The sequence below is a fragment of the Polypterus senegalus genome, chromosome 1 (genome assembly GCF_016835505.1).
Source record: "Polypterus senegalus isolate Bchr_013 chromosome 1, ASM1683550v1, whole genome shotgun sequence".
Taxonomy (NCBI): Eukaryota; Metazoa; Chordata; class Cladistia; order Polypteriformes; family Polypteridae; genus Polypterus; species Polypterus senegalus.
The window spans coordinates 193,830,025-193,857,670 of NC_053154.1; the positions used below are offsets into that span (position 1 = coordinate 193,830,025).

Sequence of the window (27,646 nt, forward strand, 5' to 3'; positions counted from 1 at the left end):
GGTAATTTTGGTCGGCCGGCCACTCCTGGGAAAGTTCACCACTGTTCCATGTTTTTGCCATTTGTGGATAATGGCTCTCACTGTGGTTCGCTGGAGTTCCAAAGCTTTAGAAATGGCTTTATAACCTTTACCAGACTGATAGCTCTCAATTGCTTCTGTTCTCATTTGTTCCTGAATTTCTTTGGATCTTGGCATGATTTCTAGCTTTTGAGGTGCTTTTGGTCTACTTCTCTGTGTCAGGCAGCTCCTATTTAAGTGATTTCTTGATTGAAACAGGTGTGGCAGTAATCAGGCCTGGGGTGGCTACGGAAATTGAACTCAGGTGTGATACACCACAGTTAGGTTATTTTTAACAAGGGGCAATTACTTTTCACACAGGACCATGTAGGTTTGGATTTTTTTTCTCCCTAAATAATAAAACCATCATTTAAAAACTGCATTTTGTGTTTACTTGTGTTATATTTGACTAATGGTTAAATGTGTTTAACCAAATGTGTTTTAAACATGCAAAAGAATAAGAAATCAGGAAGGGGGCAAATAGTTTTTCACTACACTGTATATATATATATATATATATATATATACCAGTAATGGCGCACTAAATGATAACGTGCAGTGAATACACTTGCCTTGAGTATTCATAGTTTTCAAACTCTTTCTCTATACGTTTAGCATTCGTTTGCTCAGAGGTTGATACGCTTGCTGCTTCCTGAGGATCTCTTCTTTTCTCTACCCTAGCAGCCTGTTTCTTCCCTTCTTTTGTCATCTTTTCACATTAAAACAAATAAGTCAGTGTTTGTGTTGCAATTACTTAGTACGTTTTTCTTAATTTTTCAGTTAAGCTGGCAAGTGCTCATTCTGCCTCAAGAATGATTTAAGATATAAAGAGGTAGGGGAAGTGACGGCGAAGGTGGTAGGGATGAGAAAATAAAAAGAGGAACAACCTTGGAGGTCAAGCATCTCCCCTAAAGGGGATAGTAGACATCATGTAGTATATGTGTGCCATATTTTAGGTCAATAGTTCAAATGGTTTGCGAGCAACAGATGATTTAAAATCCTGGACAGACAAATAAATAGCCACGGTAGTGTATTTTATATATATATATATATATATATATATATATATATATATATATATTAAACAATTTCAAATCTTCATGCATTGGAGGCAAACTCAACATAAAGCAAGACTAGGGGACAAATTGATCAAAAACAGCTGGCACTAGCCTGTGTTTCTAATTAAGGAATAATAATGGATTGTAAAAAATGATAACTTTTGACTTTTAGTCAACTTTGTCTTGCTTGAAGAGGGCAAACTAACATTGTTAAATTATTGACATTTTTAAGTTACTCTACAATGCAGCTGTCTCAGTGATTCTCAGACAAGCCCAAGGAGGGTCACAGTGGCTACAGGACTTTCACTGCAGCTAGTCACTTAATTAATATTATTTTTTTTGTTTTTGCATTGTTTTGAAACTGACTAAATGATTAGTTATTCCATAAGGCTTGTTTTAACTGAGACCTCCAAATGCGGTGACACTTGTTCCCACCCACAACCCAACAGTATTCTGCTCAACAGTGTCAATTGAAGTCCATTTGCAGCACTGGGTGGTGGGGGGTGTTGCGCTACTCGCTGTCCATGTCAATGACTGGGGTCCCCCTTGGTGGCCAGAGCAGGCAACTCTTAACATTTAAAAAATGGCACGCTTAATGGACTGGCTGGGTAAGGGTGTAATTACTATTACAAATTTTTGGTGTGCCCTGTGCTGCCCCTGGTAAGACTGCTGCCTATACCTAAATCTACTCATTTTACTATCATACTAGGAAACACTCTGACCTACAATCCCAATTTTCCTAACCCTTTGGGACCCCAAAAGCCTTAAAATTTTGGGGGCTTTTTTAAAAATAAATTTAAAAAATGTATCATAGTTATATAAATCACCCACTGCCCACTACTGGGTTTATGAGAAAATAGGCTCATACATGTTCAGGTAAAAATCATTGTTAGTGTGTTTTTTTTATTTCAGCCTGGTTTATCCTCACAATATAAAATTTTAATCTATACGCTTAACCAATACATGATCAAATATGTAACTAAAGGGTTAACTAAATGTTGTTTTAAGCCTAGGCACACAAGGGTTTTGCCTCATCTTAGAGGAGCCACCAAGTAGTTACTAAGGTTAAAATGAAATAAATGAGTAATGATCACCCCTTAAAAATTGAGGACAAACTAGTGGGAAAGCCCAAACACCCCTATTATGAAGCAGTGATAAGGTCAGTGGAAAAACCCATAGGACACCCTATTAATGGAGTGATATTTCGAATAATGGAAGAATCGACATGTATACAAAATTCCTGGTAGTTATAATGGATTGGCTAAAATGACAGAATTCTGCATATTAAGAGTGAGATAGTGTGATATATTAGATAAGAAGGTAATGGTAGTACAAAAGTATAAAATGGTATTAAATGTAAAAATAACTGCTCACTCCATGGACAGAGACATTTGTGCATATCTGCATTTAAAAAAAGAATTGTTCTGTATTCACATCTGATTCCATGAATAACTTCTTAGATAACAGAGGAATTTTTTTTTTCCACAGCAACAGTGATGTATTTTTGCCATCCACACTTTTAACTGGCTAGAACTGCAGCTCTTGTCTGTAGCAGGGTGGCGCAAATGGTGTTTTATATAGCCTAACTTTGGCCCTAATTAAGAAAAATACACAATGTTCTCTGCTGGTAAATTTTGAGATTACCTTAAAATAAATCAAACGTAACAGTGAAAATGGCTCAAACAAAGAAATTTCAACAGACAGTTTTGCTGTTGTTAAATTGAGTGTAGGCACCCATTACGATGAGTGAGTTGGTGGCTTCTTCTTTTTCTGCACGGAAATGTGTGTGTTCTGCGTAATTTTTGTCAAGTACAAGGTGTGGCGCCTTTCCCTAGATTAGATATGATATAATTAATATGTTTAAAAGATTTATGTCTTAAGTGGCAGCATTCTATATAGGTAAATGTATGTTTGTTATACAATACCAGAGTTAGGTTTCAGTGTTCAGCGATCAACAGAATACTAATGAGGGATGAACAGAGCATTAATGAGACCTGTGCTTACCAATGGTATCCATAATTCTGAACTTCACTGAACATTACAGTCACTGACTTAAAACGCATGTGCCTGGATTAACAGGCATCAAGAATTGTCAGAGGTGGTGTCATTTTTAAAACATCAGATTATTGTGAAAGAACAAAAGGTCACATATACTGTATAAAAACAGCAGAACAAGCAAGCAGGAAAGGGGAGAGAGTGACAGGATTAATCAGTACTCTTATTTATTATTATTATACTGGGAAAGAAATATGGTGGGTATGTATTTGTACATACAGGGGAAGAGGAGCTGCATTCTGACAGATATCTATCTATCTATCTATCTATCTATCTATCTATCTATCTATCTATCTATCTATCTATCTAAAATGTTAAGGGTTGTCTGTCTGTCACGAAAAAAACTTGCAAACCACTGGGCCTTGAACCTTGATGTTGGTCTTGATCAAGAGCTTATGATATGATACACATAATGCAACCGAAGAATTGGAGATATGGGCTACCTTGACCATTAATTTGAGTCCTTCTAAAGGCAAATGGTTACATGGCCATGTACCCTAGCTGACAGGCAAAGAACAGCAGCGTGGACATGCAGCATTGCTGGTGGTAAAAGAACCACAGTGGGTTCTGCTGTGAGGCATATTGCACAGGCTGACAGATCATTTTCTTCACAAATGCAAGTCATACACTCTGAGCGCAACAGAATGTCATACATAACCAAACAATTGGAGCAATGGGCATCCTGTGTCATGTTATTGGTTTTCAGGTCCTTTTCCTTGGGATCAGCTGCATGGCCCTGCATCATGTCCTATGTAGCATGGCAGTCAGAAAAACAACTGCAGTGACTGATGACACTGAAACACATTACAGGAGCCCATTGATTTGTGGCAGCACCCTCAGCAGTGACCTGTGATGCTATGTTTCGTGAAAGCACATGAATCCCCTTTTTTTAGGACCAAAGGTCCAAGTGTTTCCTAGTATGATATTAAAATTAGGCAACATTAATTGTGATAGGCATAATATTTCCTTTAGTACTTTAGTACTAGGCAAGTATGAAGTATCTTCAGGCCTTGCTTATCCATAGTGTTCATTTATGACATTATTAACCCTGTAAGCCTACATAATTGCATGCACCTAGAGTGCTATGGAAATTAAGTGCATATCCTGGAAAAGTGTTATCTTTGTGCATATACTGTAAAATCGTAATATATAACATTCTGATTGTAATTTAATATTATTCAGTGATCTGGGTGAACATGTCAAAGAAATAACACAGCTATTTTGAATTTTACAATATTTAAATTAATAGAAAATTCACCTTCTTTGGTACAAATGTTAATACATCCTTAAGTAAATTCCCCCTTAAACCAATTACATCATGTAACACCAGAACAAATGCAAGCGATTAGCATATAGACAAATGGAATAAACTATCGAATAGTATGGTAGGCAATAGAATTTTAGTAGCCTTCAGAACCTGACTTGATGTTATTTTGGAGAAATTAGGTGAATCAATAAACCCGTTGAGATAAATAACCTGTTGTTCTCAAAATTGTTCTAATGTAGTAATATCATTAATGAAGCCCCGATATACGCAACAGTGAGAAATTTGTTTTGGTTTGTTCTTGTTAATTGAGTGAGTGGTACTATAATGCCAAGATTCTGGAAGCCCTCAGAAATAAAGACTGTTGATTTTGTAATATCTGTGAATGTTCATACAGTAACTTTAAAGGAGTGTTAATTTTTTATTCTACAATATAACAGGGTGTTTATGAAGAGGGAAACAATATCTCACTAAATTCCTTCACAAGATGACCAAAAGAAAAAGAAACCCAGGTTAATATCAAATAATCTAATGATATCTCTTGTTGCTGTTAGGGGAAAATATTAGAATTATTAGTAATAGATACAAACTTGGTCAAATGGTAGGTTAGAAAGGAAGGAAAAGTTTGGAAAAAAATGAACATAATGAAAAAGTTGGTAGAGATCGTGGGAATTGTCAGTAGAATTTGCCAGCAATAGATAAAAAAACTTAGTCTGAATGGGAAGTTAGAAAGGAAGAAAAGGAACAGGAAGAAAAATTCAATTAGGAAAAAAGAACATAAGGAAAAGTTTGCTGAAGATTGTGGAACAAGAGAGGAAAATCAGAATACTGTATTTATTTTCTTATAAACCACTTTCCCTGTGTCTCCCTTAATTTGGGAATTTTGCAACAAAACAGTGCCCTTTTATTAAATTCAAAACTGCATGGCTCAAAAAGAAAAAAATGTTTTAAATTGCTAAGTTAAAACTCAGCTCAGAATCTTCAAAATCCTGTTGAAATACCATGGACTGAAATGAGCTGTACATGGAAGAAAGTCCTCAAATATATCACTATAAAAGCAGTTCTTTGGAAGAGCTGATAAAGAGTTCTCCGAGTCCAGATCAATGTAAGAGACTGATAGACAGTTACAAAAAATGGTTACAAAACATCTCTGCGAAAAGTTGGAAGTGCAAGCAACGTTAACAAAACTGATCTACTATGAATTATTTATTCTTATTATAATATAACTCATTCCAAAATAAAGAACTAGTGCCTTAGAGATAATAAACATAATTAAGTTGTTTTATCACAGTTTATCTCACAAGAATACAAGATTAATATAACATCTAAATAACATCTTTTTTTTACTTTATGCAAATGATTCTTGTTTTCAAGGTCAAACAGCCCTTATCTGTGTGTGAAGTGTTTTCCATTTTTAATATTATTTTCCATTCTGAGTTATTTATTGTTATTGTAAGTTAGTTGATTGAAGTTGAATGTTTTTTTAATTGAGTATTTGCAACAAGTCCATTGGAATTCGTACCTGTTCAGTTTAATTGGTTACTTTCCAAAAAAAAAGCAATAAAGCAAATATCAAAAATTAACAATTATAAATAGCTCACTATATCAGTTATTTATAAACAGGAGTTACTAAGATAGTAAAACAGCGGTAGATTATGCTATTAACACAGTGCACATTTTGCATCAAGAGTGCAAATTTAAGTATCCAATAGAATATTTATGGGTGTAGCAGCATGTCTTTGACCATTCAGGGAGTAAAGTGCTAGAGGCAGATTTTTTAAATTAACATCTACATGGTTGTTTAGTTAAAGGGTAAACTTCGTATGTATCAACTTAAAGTTATTTTTTCACCATTATGATAGAGTTAATTTCTTATGGGAACTTGTCTTCTTAAATTAAGCAATTTTTATAAATTAAAAAAAAATACCCTGCCTGTTCTTCTGGTTTAAAATGGCATTGTGTGTTAGTTCAAATGTTGTAAAATCTGTAAAACCTGCCAAATACCTCAATTTTCAAGCTAAATAAATTCTTGACTGTTGGTCCACATTTCAAAATTGCACACATATTGTGAAACAGCTTGTCCATGTCGTTTTTGAAAACAAAAGTATTTTATTGAGATTCTGCCATTTTAAAAGAAGTCCAGCTATGCCCTTCACCTCATTCTTTGTCTTCCTCGTCAGCAACCTTTTGCCATCTTGGTTTCCTGTTGCTTGTTTCATTAATACCAATGTTGTTATTGCTCTTTTGAGAGTGATTTGAGCACTTTAGGTAAGATTGTTCTCTGAATTTAGACAAATAAGCTGCCATTTTATACTCATTCATCCACATCAACCACTTGCTAAATAGGGGAGAATATTCATTAAAATGAAGAGAAATTATGGCAGTTTTAATGTTCACACTGTTTAGTTTAGGGTTTTCAAGTTCAGTATGCTGCGGTGGGCTAGCGCCCTGCCCGGGGTTTGTTTCCTGCCTTGCGCCCTGTATTGGCTGGGATTGGCTCCAGCAGACCCCCGTGGCCCTGTGGTTGGGATATAGCGGGTTGGATAATGGATGGATGGATGGAAGTTCAGTATGAGGGCCTGTGGCTGCAGGTTTTCATCCCAAACAATTTGTTCTTTTTAAATGAACTTCAGTAATTAAGCAAGCTATCATTTTCCAATTTCTGTGTTTTTTGTGTGAAAAGACAAATTACAAACTAGTTATATGCTAAATGATTACTGTAAGAAGTAAGCATTTACATGTGTAGCAGATTAGCCTGTATTATACTTTTCTAAAATGGGTTTACTTTTATGAGACTATATACTGAGTATCTTGTTCCCTCCCTTGTTACATAGTTAAAGAGAAGCACTCTTCCTGTTTTGGTTTTTGAATAAGTGTATATAAAGGAGATTCATAGATGGTATTGTCTTTGGACTGACTAAATAAGGTTGGAATATTCTTCACACTAATCTGCTGTGCTCTTTTATTGATGAGCAGCATCTAAGTGAATTCACAGAAGCTTGGTTGGACATGTGTAAGATGAGGATTAATTAATTATTTTTATCTTGCTGCTTAATAGTTGCCCTTTCTTAATCTTCAGGTTGTTTAAACAATTGTTACCAAATAAGTACACAAGTAGCTAACAATGAAGTAGCTGCTGCCCTTTAGCATTCAGTTTCATGTGTGTCTGTGTTCACTCTACTGATGTTTAAGTCTCAGGTAATTTTGCATTTTATTTTTAAAATATTCCGAATTATCCTTTATTTGCATCCGTATCAATGTGGTATCACTAACAAGGCCAACATTTTAGTAGTGATCTAACACTACTCTACACAGTTAAAAATCTAGCACAAGCTTCAGACCCTAGATACTAGATTTATGATACTGTGATGTTCATGGCTGCACTGCCATGCCATCATACATATATTCTACATAGCATTCAGTTTACAAGTAAATAAATTTATACTGCCAATAATATACGGTACGCCTCAATTTTGTCACCCTGCTTTGCTTTCATGTGCTGTACTGAACTGCATGGGATGGCACTTGATTTAAGGAATTGGAATCAAGATGCAGAATGAGGTCAGGGTAAAAAGGCCAATACAATAACTGGGAGTTAAAGAATCTAATAGACAAGGCCCAGGAAGTTAAATAATAGTCATACATTGCACAGTTGCGCTCTGGTCCTAGTTTAGGATTCTGAGGTGGTTCGTCATTGGTTGGTGTGTCAACACACTGTATCAGTGCATGCTCCCAACATAATTAAGTAGCAGAGCAAGAGTATCAGAAGCCAAATGTTCACTGAACCTGAGCCAAGACATAACACAAAAACTGTCATCAAAACACAAAATAGGAATTCGTAACCATAGAGCCTTTAAACACACAGTATTTACTCTAAGAATTTTTAGGATGCATCCTCAAACTTGGACAACCTAAAAGTGCATGACAATGGTTTTTATACTTATGAATTTGTGATGTCACACACCTCACACTGCCAGTTTACCTTTTGCAAGCAACCCTATAGCAACTATCAAGGAAAATGTCCTAAAATGGTAACACCCACAAAAAATCAAGATGGCACTTTAGGGAAAATGCAAAAAATTACTAACATAAGTAAAATGGATTGAGATATCTATACTAATAAAAGGCAAAGCCCTCACTCACTCACTCAATGACTGACTCATCACTAATTCTCCAACTTCCCGTTTAGGTAGAAGGCTGAAATTTGGCAGGCTCATTCCTTACAGCTTACTTACAAAAGTTGGGCAGGTTTCATTTCGAAATTCTACACGTAATGGTCATAACTGGAACCTATTTTTTCGTCCATATATTATAATAGACTTCTGCTCGATGCCCGTAATTTAGTGCCTACCCATATAAGGCCGTCCGTGAGCGGCAATCCAATAGAAACACTGCCGCTAAATATTCACGGGTGAAGGACTGTGCTTATGCAGAGGAAGATGAGATGGTCAGGGTGGTGTTTGGCACAAACTCGGCGAAACTGCGAGAGAAAGTTTTAAGTTCCGGGTCTTAGCTAACATTAAATACAGCCGTGGACATCGCACGAGATGGCACCAGCACAACTGGAAACCTTCGATGCATGTACACCGAGCGGCTCATGTGAAATGACGCAGTGCACAGACAAAAAGCAACAGTTCCAAAGAGCGCTGAACAAAAACCGAATTACACAATTGAGAAGGCAGCAAAAAAATGTGAAGCGTGTGATACATACAAGCATATTCATCAGTGCAGCTACTGCGGAAACAAAGCACACGGTGGAAAAAGTCAACGTCCCGCTAAAGGAAGACAGTGTAAAAAAAAACCCGTGCATGCAGTGTGTCACGTCTCAGATAAAGAGGAAGACGAGCTGTTTATTGATGCAGTAAGAAACGAATTGATGAATGAAACCTGTTATCTTTACAACGATTGACAAACACGGAATGTAACTTGAACACATCCTACAAATACGAGCCTGATTGAAAGAAATAATGATAATCAAATCCTTGATGACAGCAACACTCCTAACACTCACAAAACAATTAATGTATATTGACACTCATGTTACGTTATTTTTAAAATGTTCCCTTTTCTTTTTCATAATTTCTTTAACACACTACTTCTCCACTGCGAAGCGCGGGTATATATATATGTATATATATACCCCGATCTACAGTACATACGCTCAAATAGATAAACCACACGCCGTGGCGCAATGGTAGAGCCTTCGCCTCTAGCGCCGACGACCAAGGTTCGATTCCCGAGAGGGGGTGCACTGAGTATGTACGGGTGCTTCCCGATTCATTTTACCTTTGCATCCCCTTGGTTTGAGACGTATGAAAAAATATGCGGTTAACGCAGAAAGACAGATCACTAATTGAAGCTTTATGAATAATGGATACTTTATTCGCCATCAATGATTGTTTTGGTAAAGCCATACTCAATGTATTCATTAGATGAACGGTAAAAAAGTAAGAGCGAGGGGAGGGTGACTTATTGAGGCACGCAGGCAAAACCACAATAGCACACGGGCTCGATGTACTGTACTGTAGTGTGCGTCAACTCGATCTGAATTGCGCGATCACATTCGAAAAAATATATCTTTTCAAGTTCTATTTAGTCCTTATGTGTCAAACTCAAGGCCCGCGGGCCACATCCGACTCGGCGTGTAATTATATCCGGCCTGTGAGATCATTTTATATACTCTATTATTGTTATTAATGGCCCGGGGATATGAAGCGCTGGTAACACAATAAACTACAGATCTCATAATGCAGCGCTTCAGCTGCCTTGCCGAACACTTACCGTGTTAATAAAGTCTAGCTTATGATGCTGCAAGTTACTGCGAAGCTAGCCCACACGATGCTGAAGAGAAAAGTTGATTCTGAAAATAGAGCCTTTAAAAACCGATGGGAGGCTGAGTATATGTTTACTGACATTGCTGGTAAACCCGTGTGTCTCATTTGTGGAGCTAATGTGGCTGTAATTACAGAATTTAATCTAAGACGGCACTATGTGACAAAACATCAGGATAACCTGAAAGACTTGAATGCAATGCACAAGATACAGAAAGCAGAAGAGTTAAACAAGAATCTGACACTTCAGCAGACATTTTTACCCGTGCACAATCACAAAGTGATTTCAAGTGAAGCTACTTTTATGGGAGACACAAATGCACCAGTGCAACTTGCCCCACTTTCCCTGTTGCCAAGTAATGTTGAACCAAGTCGGCACAACAGTGTTCCCAAATACGCACTTTGCTGATAAACTGAGCGCACTGCGCACTGAGTTTGCATGGCGCTTTGGTGACTTTGAAGAACAAAAAAAGAATTTTGAGTTGTTTCGCAACCCATTTGCTGTCGATGTGGAAACTACACCTGTGCAGATTCAGATGGTGGTGACTGAGCTGCAGTGTAATGGCACACTGAAGGCAAAGTACGATACTGCACGGCCCGCACAGTTTATTCACTCCATTCCCGCACAAATGCTCCAGCTCTGTCTACATGCGGCTCGAACCTTGTGCATGTTTGGTAGCACATATCTGTGTGAGAAGCTCTGCCCAGTCATGAAGACTAACAAAACAGCACACAGGAGTCGCCTGTTGATTTGTTATTGCTGAAAAGAACAAATTTTATTTATATTTCCAGGTTTTGTTATGCAGCATGTTCATATTTGAATTTGTATAATTTTGACAGGATATATTTTTATGGAGAGCAAAATCTTTTGGGATATTTAAAATTTAGGTTTATTTTTTACATAAAATTACATAAGAGTAAAGAAATTTGAATGTTTGTTCTTTTAACGTTTACTTTATTTCTAACTTGTATAATTTAGACAGGATATATTTTTATGGAGAGCAAAATATTATAAGTTATTTAAGGTTTGAGTTGATTTATTCCGGAATAATATTCCTGTCGTTTTTATTCATATTTATGTTCAAAAAAGTTAAGTTTTAAAAGTTTTAAAGTTTTAAAAGTTTAATTTTAGTGTGTTTAATAAATGTTTACCCTGTTCGGCCCGCGACCTAAAGTGTGTTTTGGATTTTGGCCCCCTGTGCAATTGAGTTTGACACCCCTGATTTAGTCGACACAAATATCTTTGGTTGGAATGTAAGGCGAATTTACTCTTTACATTTGTATGGTGAAGAAAAATGTATGCAATGATGCCTACATTTAACTTACATTCCTACCAAAGATATTTCTGTCGACTAAATAAAAATTGTTTATGTGGGTGTGTATATGTAGATATGTATGTATATGTATATATATATATGTTTATATATGTGTGTGTGTATGTATATATATGTATATATATATGTATGTATGTTTATATGTGTGTGTGTGTATATATATATATATATATATATGACAGCAACACTCATCACTCACACCAGTGACAAAACAATTACATTGACAATCATGTTACGTTATTTTCAAAATGTTTCCTTTTCTTTTTCATTACTTCTTTAACACACTACTTCTCGTATTTTGCTAGTAAATAAATAAATGAGACTATTGGATTCCTGTGTCTCAAAAACTCCCTAAATTGTGAGTAAATTATTTTTAGAGCCCTAAAATCTGTTTAGAATAATTTAAAAAGAGTCAAATCATGACAAGTACAGCACATTTCTCTCACCAGGGTAATGTTTGGAACTTCAGTAGGCCTCAGAATTGGGCAATCTGGAACACTGTCTTCTTAGGCTGCAAGTAGTCATTCTTGGAATGACTTATAGGTCACAGACTTATAGGTCAGTGTTTTGTCATTTTTACATTGGTTTGCTCACATACAGTGATAATCACGTCAAAAATGTATTATTTCCAGTGTTCTTTTGTTGTCGTAGACATACCTCATAAACGCATAAGACATGTTTTCTGAAACTTAAAACTTTTGCTGACTTAAACTTGGGTGTATTTGATATGTTTTGAGGCACTTTTTCACATTTAGAATACTGCCCCATTGACCTCATTTTACAATGCAAGTGTATGCATGGTATTAAAAAAATCTCTAAACAACTGCAGGTGTGAATTTGAAACTTACAATGAACAGGGGCATAGTGCCTGAAACGTTACATTATTAGAGGGGCTGAGCTCAAGTCTGCTCATCATTACCTGCCTGAAGTGTGGTCCAGTTTTAATATTATTACACAAGCAGGAAAATAGTTGGATTTGTTGATAGGCAAACATGAAAAATACATTTTTCTTTTTAAATGTATTTTGTTGTATTCTGTATTATAATGTATACATCATTTTGGCTGTTTAATGGATTCTGCTAATAAAAATGTGCAAAAAAATTAAGCAGTTATAGTACCTTCAAGAGTGACAGTTTGAGTTATGTAAGTCATTCAGTTTTAATTGTGTAGAAAGACTGAGATTATTGCATTTCCATTATAAAATCTTCTAATGCAGTATGAAAGTATCATAGATCACAACCAGATAGCATATGAAAAGACTGGTAGAAGCCTTTGTCTGAGAATGAAGAGGCCAGATAGTAGGAAAAGTTATCTGTTCACTTGTTTGCTACCATGAGCATTCAATCAAGATGTGAACAATTGAAACAGGTTTGAAATCTGAACAGGAATGATTTCAGAATAAAGTTAGAGGAGTTGTCAGACTGAAGCATGGGTCGAAACATTAAAAACCTCATTCAAAGGGTACAGCTAAACATATGGACAAAACCTGAAATAACTCCTGGTATTTTGTGGGTTTAACACTGATGTCTCAAGCAAAGTCTTTCTTTTATTATAATCAATTTTTGGGATGCCTCTGCTGTCTGCACCTACAGTTCACTTACTTGACAAGTCCTTCATGTTTTTGTTTGTCTCCTGAGAAAATAGTAGACCATGTTCTGAGATTTTTAGACTTCTTCGCCTGTTCCACCATGGTTTTCTCTGTGGTTGCAGCTTGAATGTCACTCAGAGGAGAAGCAAATCGTAACACAACTTAAAATGAAACAGTTAGTTGTGTGGGGTGTTATGTACTGCATAAAAAGCAGTTATCCAGGCAACGCAGTATGTTAAATGTGGTACCTAAATTTTATAATAATTATTAGTTACAACCCCTTTACTTCAGCACATATATTCAGCATTCAGAAGGTGTTCCATTGGTATTTCCACTGGAAAAGCTGGCATCAACATTAAAAAAGTCCCTAACCAGAGTTGCTTACAACTCAACACATGCTATTACCATAACGCCAGCTGCTTGCTAGGGCCTGTAGCTAATTCCCCATGTAACTAAGAAATTTGACATTGTTAATTTACATCTTGCATGAACCCTTTAAAGTTACCTTAAATATTACACCTCACTTTAATATATAATAATTGTTATAAATGTTTAGTCACTGCATTTAATATGTATACCACATATAAGACATACTGTATGCCCAAGACAACTAAAATTTCCCATTTAAGTTGGCTATTTGATATATACGTTTAAGAGAGAGACATCTGCTATATAATCTGGATATATTACATATATAAGCAATACGTTTACCATGTATGCTGAATATTTTATATATGTATAAGTAACACAATTGACATATAAAATGGATATTTGATTATACTTGCCACATAAATTAGAATTTTCTGTTTTACATAACAGAACACACACGTTTGAAAAAAAGGCATTTAAGTTGGTACTGAGCCATATAAACATTTATGCAATGAGACATTGAAAAGGAGTTAGACATCAGTTAAAACATGCACTTGGCTAGAACTGGAAATTAAATAATGATTAAAGTCCTTTTCTTTATACTGTGCTGTATACTCCAGCACATACTAATTACTGGCAGTCTTACTAGAAATTCTTTGGTCCACCACTTGCTTAAAATGTTGTATCACTGTAGAACACGTTGTAAGGCAGGAACGCTCTTACCAGCTGCAAGCCTAGTCATCTTTAACCTATTCAGTATGTAACATATAGAAATAACTAGGTATCCAGTCCTACAAAGATCTTTATATAGACAGTATAAGGAATCCCCACTTAGAAAATCTCTGGGGATGTCTGGTAAAGGATATTTCAATTCGAGTTTCATATAATGATTGGAAAAGTTAATTATAAGATGCATTCCTCTTCAATTTGTGCAACGTATGCTGTAATACAGCAAAAAAAAATTGTACATTGGTTCAGATATCTAATTTAAAATCTAAACTAAAGTAAAATTTATTTTGTTGGTTATATTTTTCTGTCAGATCAAACTTCAAAATCTAGGCAAGAATCTGTTGTGCTATCCTATAATGTATTGCTTGCACAAAGACTCATTTGCTTAATTGGAAGATCATAATCCACCTTTCTTAACTTAATAGGAAAATGATGTTTTATATTATCTTAAAAAAGAAATTCACTTTCACAATGGAACAGTTGTATAATTGTTTTCAGCTCTTTTTGCCATATAGCTTTCTCTTGGGGGAAGGGAAGGAAAGAATGTTGTGATTTTTTGCTTGTGTGTGTTTTTTTTGTATTACTGTACTGTACACGACATTGACTAAATTGAGTGTTACTGTATGTGTTTTGTTTGTTAAGATAAAACAAAATAGAGAAAAAATCAAAAGAGAGCATTTGTACATTAGGCATTGTTTAAATGTAGAAAAACACTAAGAAACTGAAAAACACCTTTTGTACAAAGGGCATCTCACGTTGGATGGTGGTTCAGTCTTAAATAGGTAGTAACTATGATGTCACACATCATGTAATACTTACCTTGTGTGAATAGTAAAACCTAGTGTTATTGCAACCAGCACCAAACTTACCAGACAAAAGAGAAAAACCAACATGAAAATAACATGAAATGCTAATTACTCATTAAATGATGTAATTTTTTTCTCACATTTTATGATTTCAATACCAACTAAGCCTAGTTGGAAATGCTTACACCTTATACAGAATGTGTGAAGAAATGTAAAAATACTGTATAACAGATGGAAATACTGTCAACTTAAACATGAACATTTACTGCTACTAGTATAGATAGCAGTTAGTATGAAACCTTTGAAGTACACATAAATTGCATCAGGTACCATACTGTATCCAAGGTATTAATTTTTAAAAAGAGTCTGAATAGCAAATGGGGCAACACCAACATACAAATTACAAAATACCATATATTTTAGGCCCATACAGCATTTATTAGCTCAAAGTGCATTTAAACATTTTTCTGTTAACTGTTCTGCATTTGGATTATGGATAATGAGTCCTGTTTCCTTTATATTTTATTAAATGTGTGTTATTTTCTCTCATATGGCCTTTTTAATATTGCTGTGATGACTGCCAAGGTGGGCAGAGTGAAATAAAGGACTGGAGAAAGGACGAAACAGAGAAATTAAGTCAGACTACAGGAAATGGCCGGAAACTGCAAAATCAAAACTTAAGAGCACCAACGGCAAAATGCAAACCAAAGAATCGCAGTCAAAATTCATACAGCATTCTTTGTTTAGAATACAATAACACATGTTAAATATTTTGCTCTTTCTCCAAAATCTTGGATAATTAACTACAATTACAAGTGGGTTAAAATACTATCATATGTACTGACATCATACTGGTGTGGCTTCCTGCATGAGCCCCTAGTACCCATTATTGTTTCATGACAAAATGACCACATGCATCTCAAAACAAAGATGGTGTTGCAACAGAATGGTAATTGAAAACTATCAAATATTACATACTTAATATAATACAATAGGTATTAGCAAAAATAAATTAAAATGATAAAATCCAAAATGTAAAGATTACATAAAATGTTTAAACAATCAAACAGAAAAATGTATTAAAGGAGAATTCAAATGTTAAGTGAACTGTTATGATTGAAGTGCACTACAATCGCGAAGAGGGTTCGAGTCCTTCAAATAACTCCACAAGCCAGGTAACACCTTCCCAGCCTGCCTAGAATGGTCTGCACCTCAGTCAGTCTGGCCTCCCAACTCACATGGAGGCTTTGGCCTATTCAAGCTCAAAATGCAGAACTGGGTTTTAAAGTTTAAAAATAACTTCCATGTCCTAGAATACACAATATCAAAAGTTCTCTTCAGGGGAGAGGATAAATGTGAAGAAACTCCGGTTTAAGAGCAACACTAATGCAAAATCTTTATAAATAAGAATATTTATTTAAAAGTCACAAAGAAGCACAGAGAGTTGAAAAGGCAAAATAAGAATAAAGGACTTGCCTAAAAAGGCAATTCAGACCAAACAAGTCTCAGTGTTTAATCTAATAATCAAGATCTGCAAAAATTGGGTTACACCCACAAAATACAAAGTATAAAAGATAACATAGATAAAATACATAGTGTCACACACATGTGATTAGGAGGCAGCTAAAGGGCCTAAATAATGGTAGTTTCACACAAGACCAGGGGCTGACAAGGTGCACTGACTTTCTCTCTCAATCCTCTGCAGACTATATACGGGAAATCCCACATGATTCTGGCGCCAGCGATGACATCACTTCCGGTCCAGATGACATCATTTCCGGTTCCAGTCCTGATGACGTCACTTCCTGTCTTGGTCTTTAAAGCTGCCATCTTTACAGCCCTAAATCAGTTCTGTTTTGGACTTGAACCTGAACATGACTCCTCTTAAAACCAACCCATTTTGCAGCCAGGGCATACTATAAGGATGGCTGCCCCAAAACTTTTTGATGTCTTCTGTCTATTCTTGTGACAATAGACATGTAATATTCACAAATTACATGCAACAGAAAAATATTAACAAAAAATAATATATACTATTATAAAAAATAATAATAACTATAGTACCATACATACCTGAAAAATAATGCTTTACAACAAACAAAGAAGATGTGGAAAAGAAAAACATAAGCCAGGCGACACTTCCTTGCTGAAATATGACAAACTCCAGATTAATGACAAGATCCAAGGAAACAAATGCCCTAATGAGTTTTGATGGGGTTTAAACAAGTCACAGCAGTGGCTTACTCTTCCTGTCTCTCCTTAAGCTGTCAGCCCTTTTACCAGGGATAAAACCTTAACTTTGGCTTTCACTCCATCTATGTGCCTCTATACCCAGTAAGGACTCGCAAAAAACGCACCTCTCGTACTCTCTAGCCTGAGTGACTGTATACGTGCACCTCTCACAGTACCCAAGACACAGAAGTGACAGATAAGAGCACAAGTGTAGTTTGCTTTCACTGTGTGCCAATGAATTCTTCATCTTTACATCACTAGTTTAGATAGCACACTGTCCTTTAAAGGATGGCTCGCATTGCTAGATGGAATTCATATGCAACGTTGGCTTGCCACTTTTTTAGGCTTCCCTGCAGCTGGTTCTGAAGCAGATCATTTGCATGATGGAATGTCAGCTCATAATGTCGGTGCCCAGCAAGTCCCTTATTGTATCCACAGCATTCCATGCTTTGCTATGTTGGACTATATGTTTATATGTGACTTTGGCAAATACCAGTGTTATTTCAAGAAAGTAACACAGTGTACAATCAAGCAGATAAAATATGCAGGACTTATACATCAAAAGCAATCTAGAAAAAACACCAGAGAAATAAAAATAAGAAAAAACAAAGCAAACAAAACAAAAATTCCACCCAAGAAGCTACATATTTTCATGATTAAATGACAGTTCATACTGTTGGTGATTCATCCCCAGGATGATGCAATTTTTCAGTGTCATTACTCAATTGTCACATAATTTCAGTTAAAACTTTTTAAAGTGTTCAATATTAAGCAATGCAGGTCTCACTCAATTTAGCAGTACCCCAGCTATACCAATAAGAACAGTTAAATATTTAAGGATACTATCTAAAACGATTTACAACTGGCAAGGAAATACAGGCACAAAGCCTCGTAAGCTCTTGATCTTGGTTGTTCAATTCTCTGCATTTTTATCTTGATGAGCCTTAGTCAGAGGTCAATCTGTTTCTCTCTCTGTCTCTATTTGTCTTTCACTCTCTTTCTGCTATAGCAAGTCTCTGCACTTGGTGTTTTGGCTCAGCCCCTCTTAAAGTACATTTCAATTATGGTAAAATGTACTTGTTTACATTAATTGCTAATATTTGCAATACAGTAATATTAGTCTTTTTTTTCTTTATTTTTTACCATCATTTTCACTGATACAGTGTGACAGAGGGGCTGAAATTCATTATGTAAAGAAGTGGTCTCTTCCTTTCATTTTCTTATTTACTGCTTGTTGAACACTTTCATTTTTTCTTGATCACATCTCAGACTTTATTAAAGTAAATGTGGCTGGTCTGCATTGTACAATTTGAATAGTTTTAATAAAATGATAAATCATTTATTTAATATGTCTTTAGATAACTGCAACTAATACTTCATATTTATTGTGGAACATAGTGGAAGCTCAACCTCCGATGATACAAACCTCATTTTTAAGGGTCATAGGTTACATTAATATCTGGTGTCCATAGCAAATACAGAACTTAAAAAAACATCCTTTTTGAAATTTACCAACTACCTACCACCAGAAAAATAGTTAATGAGCTTTAAGGACATCATTCAGAATACTGGGATGTATTTAACAAAGACAAGCAGTTGAAGAATAAATACCATACCAATAGGTTGCTCGTAACACATATGGCTAGGTCCCTAATAAATGCCATGGCATAACCTTGAATGTCAGCATATAATTGCATTTTTTTTACTTACCAGTTACAGTATGTGTTGCTAAAGTAAATGGAGTTTATTATATTGAATGTATTGGGTTGTGAAACTGTTCCATTACAGTGTGGACAACCCAATTGGTCACTTCCTTTTTGCTCACTGATTGGGCAGTGACTTTTTGAATCAATCCATAACTCCTCTTTGTTTATTTTATGTATTTGAATCTTTACCTTTTTGACTTTGACTAAGATTTTTGCCTTTTGATTAGTATGCTATAATTTTAATTAAACCATGAGACGTGTTTTAAAAAAGAGATGACAATAAAGTCCATCTAGCTCAGTTAGTTAGATTATGGAGACATTGTTTTTAATATTTTTTCCAGCCATGTTTTACAATCCATCATCTAGATGACTTGGCAGTTTGTTTCAAATTCCCATGACATTTCTGTTTAAGGAGCTGTTTCCTGTCATGAATGCACAGTTGCTTTCTTTTGTGTGACTTAATATTTAACTGAAATCATTTTTTATTTAATAATTTTTTAGATTAACTTTATCAATGTCTTTGATAATTTTAGAGGCCAGGATTAGGTTACCCACATAGTCCCCTCAGAATAAAACAAAAAATATTCAGTAACCTTATGCCTTTACAGGGATGAACATTGTGCTGCTGCCTGCACAGCTTTTAGAATAGTCATGTACTGTACTTGTATCATGGTGGCCATAATTGCACACAGCACTCCAGATCTGGTTTCAGAACACATTGTTGAGTTTTAGCATAACATTTCTTGATTTATGTTATGCTTTAACATAACATGTTATTTGCCCTTTTACTCAGAAAGGAAGAGGAAACTGCTGTGTTAACGTAAACCCCTTAAACCCTTTAAAGAGTTTTTGCTTTTTTTTGTCCTCCACTTGCTTGTCTCAAGAATTTAAATACACATTTACAGCAATGTCTCTGTCATTCTAAGTAAATATTCTGCTTAATTCTGCTGTACTGTTTTGACTAGTCCCTTATCTGTGACAGTGTGACAGTTTTAGAACATCCACACAATCATAAGAGCAAGAATGCATACAGTTTAAATGGTCTCTTTTATATTTAAATATATACAGTGCATCCGGAAGGTATTCACAGCGCATCACTTTTTCCACATTTTGTTATGTTACAGCCTTATTCCAAAATGGATTAAATTCATTTTTTTCCTCTGAATTCTACACACAACACCCCATAATGACAACGTGAAAAAAGTTTACTTGAGGTTTTTGCAAAACGTGATGCGCTGTGAATACTTTCCGGATGCACTGTATACTGTATTTTTTAAGAATAGGTTGACTACAAATGTAGTAAAGAAAGATATTGTGTCAGAAACTAAAAGTCAAGAAACAGGGATTCACACATTAGCCATTGTTAAATTGAGCACTTTTAATTTTTACAATATAATGTGTTAATTAATTTATTGTCTGATATTTTTTGAAAGTTTTGTGTTAAAATGCACAGTGCCGGAATGTCTTAGTCTTACTTTTCAAAAATATGGTAGATGTGCTGTCTGTCAAAATTGTGGGGATGCATAATGCAAAATAATCATAAGCTTCTCCCCATTTGGTAACATAAAGTAATGCATTAGGGTGCAAACCCATTCCTTACTGAAGTATAATCAATTTAGCTGCTTATGAACAATGCACTAGTAACTGCAAACCTATCACTGCATCTCACCCTTCATTATAGACAGTGTCAGAAGGAAATGCATAACCTTGACAGTCAAATATCAAATAATACTGCAAAGAAGATAAACAAATCCATGGCGTAGGATGGCCCACTGTTTTTGGTTACGAGACAATCAAAGGATTCTGTTATTTTACAAGAATCTATCAAACACTGCTAAAAATGTTTCTTCATACAAAGATGCAATTTTATGCCATTGCTTATAATGATTGTGCTTTTTTTTTAAATGTATTTGAGATATACAGTATATGGGTTACTTTAAATCATCCACGTAACAAAACATTCCATGAAAAGCAGCACTGTGGTCAGAAATTTAGGTTCGTGCCTTCCAAAAGTTTTTAACTGGCTTCCTGTGTTGTAGAGTATCAAGTCGGGTTAGATCCTGCATGTCCGTGATACACTGGTTGCATTTTTTTCTGGATTGCGTTTAACATGTTTGAGCAATCATAAGTGTCTTTGTGTGAGTTTTTTGTTTGCAAACTGCTATGCTTATTCTTCACATATTTGTGAAGGGCAGCCTTTTCAAGTGTCATGCTTTACAGCCATACCTCAAATTAAAAAAAGTAAAAATATTATTAATAGTAAGTACTGTAATAAAACAACATACTGTACAAACATGTATACAACACCCAGAATATTATGCAAATTTAAAATTCTGAGTAATTTAACTGCCCAATTATAGATTTGTTTTTATAATAGTGAAGGATAAAAATTTAATTCAAGCACCCCGAAGGGTCTCAGCATCCAGTATGGAAAGCAGTTGATTTAGCCTGTTGATTAAAGGGGCAGAGAGAGGCTAGTGAGGCTTGTAAAGGGTACGAAATGGACCACAGATGAGAACAGTAGTGGCTATAAAAGAGGCAGAATGCTCAATCCATTATATATTGTCACTAGCATAGCAAAACACCTCGTTTATTGAAATGGCCTTAATAAAAGTTTGACTGTTTCAATCACATCACGAATTTATGAACCTTTGTTTCCTCAACTTTCAGCTCAATCAACCTGTACAGTAAGACCTCTGAGCTCTGCCTGTCTCATTGGTGGTGGAATTCAAAGCCACCGAAGCAAGAGCAGTCAGCACACTTCTTCTGTCAGAGGATGAGAAAGTCAGACATGCCAGCAAGACTATCAAGTGTGGCAGGGAGAGTAGGCCTCAGGAAGGAGTGAGGGAAGCTAAAATGTACTGGTAACATCAGGAGATTGTTGGGGTGGTTTGCCAAAGATGGCTTGGTCTTGGCAATTATAACACTAAGAAATGGAGCATGGCCAGCGTCAAAGGCAAGAAAGAACTGGTGGAGCAGAGGGCCAGAGAGGCAGCAGAAGAAGAACATTGCCTAAGAGTGGTTGAGCTTGCATACTGGGGCAGTGGATGCAGTGGGATCAAGCACTTGAGTGATTGTTGTCCTTGAATTATGTACCATCAACTAGGGCAAGTTGGCTTTCCTTCTTCTTGCGGTGGCTGACCTCTTTCCAACCCCAAGCAACCTAAAGATCTGAGGCAAAGAATAAGACCCTTCCGGCAAACAGTGTAGAGCAATTCTTTGTACCCTGAATCATATTTTAACTGGATGCCTCAAAGCACTGGGAGAAGGCTGGTGCAGGTGGAGGCATAACAAAGTTCTTACAGAGATCTCTAAATGGGCGGATCTTCAGCGGGTCAAGGCTAACCTGAGATTATCTCACCTGAGATTATCCATTTTCCATTTTTATCCAGACATAATGTCCCAAAGGCAAGGACAGCTGCCAAAAACCCACCCTCCATCTTGCATCAAGCGTCATACTGGGAAATACAGGTCAACCTGAAGAAGAGATTTATTTTTCCAGAAGATGAGGTGTTAACCTCTCTTTAACCAGACATGGTTCTTCTGTCAAGGAGTACTAAAACTATCATCGTGGTCAAACTAACAGTACTCAGGGAGGACAAGCTAGCTATCTCCCAACAATTCAAGAAGGCCAAGTCACAGGATTTGATCAGTGAAGCTATAGTCAAAGGATGGCATACAATCTTATTCCCTAACAAAGATGATTGCCATGGCTTCCCAGCAACATTAGTGGGTTATTTCTTAAAGAAGATCGGTTTGGAGCCTAAATCCCTGAAGAAAGCCATGACATAAAAGGTGAGAAATGTGAGATAGCCATGGCAGCTAAAACTGACTCAAGATGGTTGTGGCTGACAAGAACTCGCTGTTGGAACCTAACTTAGCCATCATTGCCCTGCTCATGTGAAGAGTACAGGTTAAGGGGCGAAATGCTTATGACTGTGAGCTACCTGCCAAAGATGCACAAGGGCTTTCCAACAACGCATATGCTCTGATTTGCCACCAGGTAAGACTCCATCAAGAAGACAAATGCGTAGTTTGCGATTTCATGTAGCTCCTGCAGTTTCTGCTTGTAGCAAAGCATCTTCGATGTTTACTTCACCTGCAGAAATATTGCCATTGGCATAAATGAGCCCCAGTAACATTTCTTGAAACACTTCTGCTGAATAATTAATTAGCTGAAAGTCCTCAGAGGATGTGCAGCATTTTTCATAATGTCACTGAGTTTTGTTTTCTTTCTCTCTTCCTCTACTACCTCCTGGGGGTTCAGAGTGCATCCCATAACTGAGCCTATTCTTTTAATTAGTTTGTTGATTAAGTGGGCTTCTCTTGAAGTGATGTTATCGGAATAGCACCCCACAACATAAAATATAAAACTGGCCCTCACAGAACTATAGTAGATGTGGATAATGTCACTACCCACATTGAAGGAGCACAGTCTCTTAAGAAAATTGAGTCTGCTCTGCCTTTTCTTATATTGTGTTATGTGACTAGTTTAGCCTGTTGTTGATGTGAACCAAAAACAAAGTGCTTGTAAGAGTGCACCACCTCCACATCCACTCCCTGAGTAGTGACCCGACATAAACAGAGAATTTCATGAAGAAATGTGTATTGGGAAATTATCAATTCTTAATACTCAAGCTTGAATAACCAAAGCTGGAAAGAGTATGGGAGGGTGACATTCCTGAGCAAAGACAATGACCTTTTTGTTATCAGCCTAGTAAAATAACACTTCAAAATCTAAATGCCTGAAGAATCAAAATACCTCTTTTACTTATTAGTACTGACTGGGAGTTTTTAACATTGTAACTTCCAATTATTACTGTTTACTGTAGTACCTTAGTATCCATTTCTGGCACAGTCTTGTGGCATCATGAATCATCATGTGGCCAGAGATGCAGGCCTAGAGAAGAAAAGAAAAACATCTTTATTATTCTTTTACCAGCAACATCAGCAAATAAAATGTAGCCATGGAAATCAAAGAATCTGCAAGTAACAAGTAATCATTTGTGGTCGAGTGGTACCAGTGATTATGTAAAGTATTATATCTGCCGGATTTTGTATTTTTTTGGAAATATTTTTTTTTTCTATCAAAAACTATCCAATATAAAATGTATTATATTATTTTATTGCTTATTATTATTGTTCTTGCTATTATTAATATCGTTAATTGACACTAGAGTTAAAGAAACAATATGCAGTATGTAAGGATGTTAGAGGAAGAATTGAATTGTAAAAGGATTAAAAGGTAAAACTTATTTGCATGCTGATAACATGGAAATGAGACCAGGAACAAATTAGCTGAATTAGCTTAATAGCATTCGTTAAATGACAGTAAAGGTCTAGCCAAAGCATCATGTTTCTAACCTTCTAAAGGCTATAAACACAAAGTGTTTCTAACCTTCATTTTATTTTTTCAAAGTGGAAATAACTTTTACCTATTTTTCCTTTTGTATTTGTAAGTAAAGCATCATTATCTCCAAGTAGATATGTTGGGATCTCTATTGCATTTTTAAAAGCAAACTGTTGGTCTTGTTCTGTGTGTCTTTTCAGACAGTGCCTCCTTTCCAAATGGATCTTGGGCTCTTGGCGCTTTCAGAACTTGCACTTTGTTCTCAGACTATCATGCTTCACAGGTAATGACAGCTGTGGAGCATTTTGGTTATGCTGTTTACGGGCCATGTTGACAAGTTTTCAGCATAATTCTGTGCAATTAACACTGGCAGCTAAAAACACAAATGTGTTTATGAAGTGTGCAGGTTTCTGCAGAGCATGTCTCATCTAGATAGTTGTCCAGTGTAACCTAAGATTAGGGGAGAAGAATTGTTTGATGTGAATAATGGTCAGAATGGTTGGAAGAAACCTAATATAAAATGCATATTCAGAAATGTAGTAACTGAGCAGTCTGTCAACAAATTACTCCTCTCACTAATATATAATTATATATATATGTATGTGTGTCTGTGATATGAACAAGAATGTTTATCTAGATTACTGTTAATAACCAGACTGTTTATGTTTCTAAAAGTTTGCTTTCAATTAGTGTTTGACTTAAATCTGAAAAACCGCAGTAGCCAAAAGTATTTTATTTATTAAAATGTGGCTTTAGTCATTGAACACTTGGTAAATGCAACCAACGATGTCAGAAAGCAACATTTCTGGAATTTACAAAATTTATTTAACATTAATTCATGTTAAATATTGTTAGTTGACTTTTGTCTCTTCTTCCTGTGATATTTGTAATATAACAGTAAAAATGTGCCATTTATATAGTAGGCTGTACAGTGACTAGTATGGTTTAGGTACCACTACATGTAATTATTAAATTAAGGCATTTTATGCGAGTTACTTTCTTAAGTCAGTGCGTGTCTCAGTCAAGTCCATTGGGACAACCGTTTTTCCTGACATCCACTGACTAAAAGTGTTAAAGTTACAAAAAAATCTCTACGAGGCACACTGTTATTTCTTTTCCACGTTAACCGATGAAAATATTAGTTACCCTATGGTTGTATTTGGATCAATAGCCAACATCACAAATAAGAACTGTAACATGGCTTACATAATTCCACTTAATATTGGTAGGAATAAGTCTGGGCAGCCAACTTCAAGATCAAGAAGTAAATCCAAGTTCAAGCTTACTGTCATCTGTACGGAGTGCAGTGAAATCTTTACTTCTGTGTCTGACCAACATGCAACACATTGCTACCCTACTACCTGAGCAATTCCATGGCTCGCTTGACTTTGCTAAATATTTGGAACCCTTCCTAACCTGGAAATGCCATCAATGGGGCATTAGTTAAGGAATGTCACTTTAAACCACACAATTGCTGCCTCAATCTCTTCCTGATTGTGGTTCAACTGTGAAAACCTTAATGCTATGGATATGTGTTTTGCAAAGTGCTTTGAGATGGTGTTTTTGTATAGAAAGGTGTTATGTAAAATAAGGTTTGTCTGTTTGTGCAATTATACCTAATGGAATCAAAATGTATGAAATGTCAAATTTAGAATTCTTGCATGTATATACAGGTAACTATGCATTCAGCTCCATTCTAGTTCTTATAGTTAGATAGCAAAATACACACGCTTCGCAGTGGCGAAGTAGTGCCTTACAATTTTTATTAAGAGGAAAAGTAAACCTTTTTAAACTGAGGGAAAATGTACCAATAATTATTTGTTAAGGATCTCTTTGTATGCCACATTGTCAGTTCGGCCCTCCGGTTGTAATATGACCAAGCTGTGCGCTGAGCTTACTCTTGAGCATGCAACGTACAGTTGGCCATGTGAAAAGCAATCTTGCCTCAAATCTCAGAGCTTGGATTGCTGCTGTCATAATCGGTTTGAGTTTCATGGTTTGTTTCAATTCCGTTAGTATTTGCTGGTCTTGTTGTGTTGAAGTGACAATCGGCATCTGTCAAGTGTTGTAAGCATACAACCAGTTTCATCGATAACTTTGCATCCAGGTTTTGAGAGTTTAAACATTCATAAACATCAAAGTGTCCACTACTCAAATCGTCACCTGTGAATCTAAGGTGTTTAAAAGGCATTGGCAGTTGCCCAAAGGTGTAAAATATTTGGCCATTTCGGTACACTTGAAGCGACAACTGAACAATTCAGTGGCAGCCATCAACTCACATGCAGAACCATAGGTGAAGGGCTTAAGCATTTCACTTTTATAGTGCTCCTGTGTAGTATAATTATCTCCTGTACCGTCATCGGTCCACACCTTGAACCCGTCCCAGTCATTCAATACATAAGACACAATGTTCCTCCAGATATCAAGAGTGAGCCTGATATGGCCGTGCAATATGTAACACAGAGAATGGAAAAGGCAGGCGCCATCTCCGCGCATGGAAACCACTTGGTAAGTGACAGTTCTTTGATCGATGATGATCACCTCGATGGACATGTTAATGGGGGTACGGTTGGAACGATAAAGGAAATGGGTACATGAACAATGTAAACTAAGTCTCAAATACCTATACAATAACTATAATCATAATAAACGAACAATAAAACAGTGGAGAAGCCGTGGTTTAAATAAAAAAGGCTGCGGTTATCAGCAGGGAGACGTGAATACCATGGCGAAGCAAGGAAGGGAATGAAGAGACCAGAGCGATGGACGGCCTTATATAGGCAGACAGCCAACAACGTGGGAGGTGTGGGGATGGGGGACCCAACGCCTCCTCACACGGCAACCGAGCTGCAGGCTATGGAAGTATATATGTATGTAAGTAGAATTCAGTTAGCGTTGGGAACCCGCGTACCAGATTTGTTGAAGATGGGCCCATAGGTAACAAAGACCATTGGAAAGTTCAATATGGCGGCCGACAGTGGCATCAAACCACCGAAATAAGTACGTACATCGGTTTCGGTTAACGCAGGGAAGCCGCCTACCAAATTTCGTGAAGATGGGGCCATAAATAAGAAAGTTTAACATGGCGGACGTTGTCGACTGTTATCACCGTTACATGTAGAATTTCAAAATGAAACCTGCTTAACGTTTGTAAGTAAGCTGTAAGGAATGAGGCTGCCTTATTTAGCCTTCTACCTACACGGGAAGTTGGAGAATTAGTGATGAGTGAGTCATTCAGTCAGTGAGGGCTTTGCCTTTTATTAGTAT

At 36.2% G+C, this 27,646-nt stretch overlaps 1 protein-coding gene across 2 annotated transcripts in view; it reads left to right on the top strand.

The window, feature by feature from the left end:
- LOC120537181 (claudin-16-like) overlaps window positions 1-27,646 on the top strand; it is a 61,919-nt gene that overhangs the window by 7,225 nt on the left and 27,048 nt on the right. The window contains exon 1 of one of the 2 annotated variants that reach the window (XM_039765931.1): window positions 24,593-24,662. The exons of the other annotated variant lie outside the window; for it this stretch is intronic. Coding sequence (XP_039621865.1) covers window positions 24,598-24,662 — 65 coding nt within the window. The 5' untranslated portion in view covers window positions 24,593-24,597. Of the gene's footprint in view, window positions 1-24,592; window positions 24,663-27,646 lie in introns of those variants that run through there. 2 annotated transcript variants of the gene reach the window in all.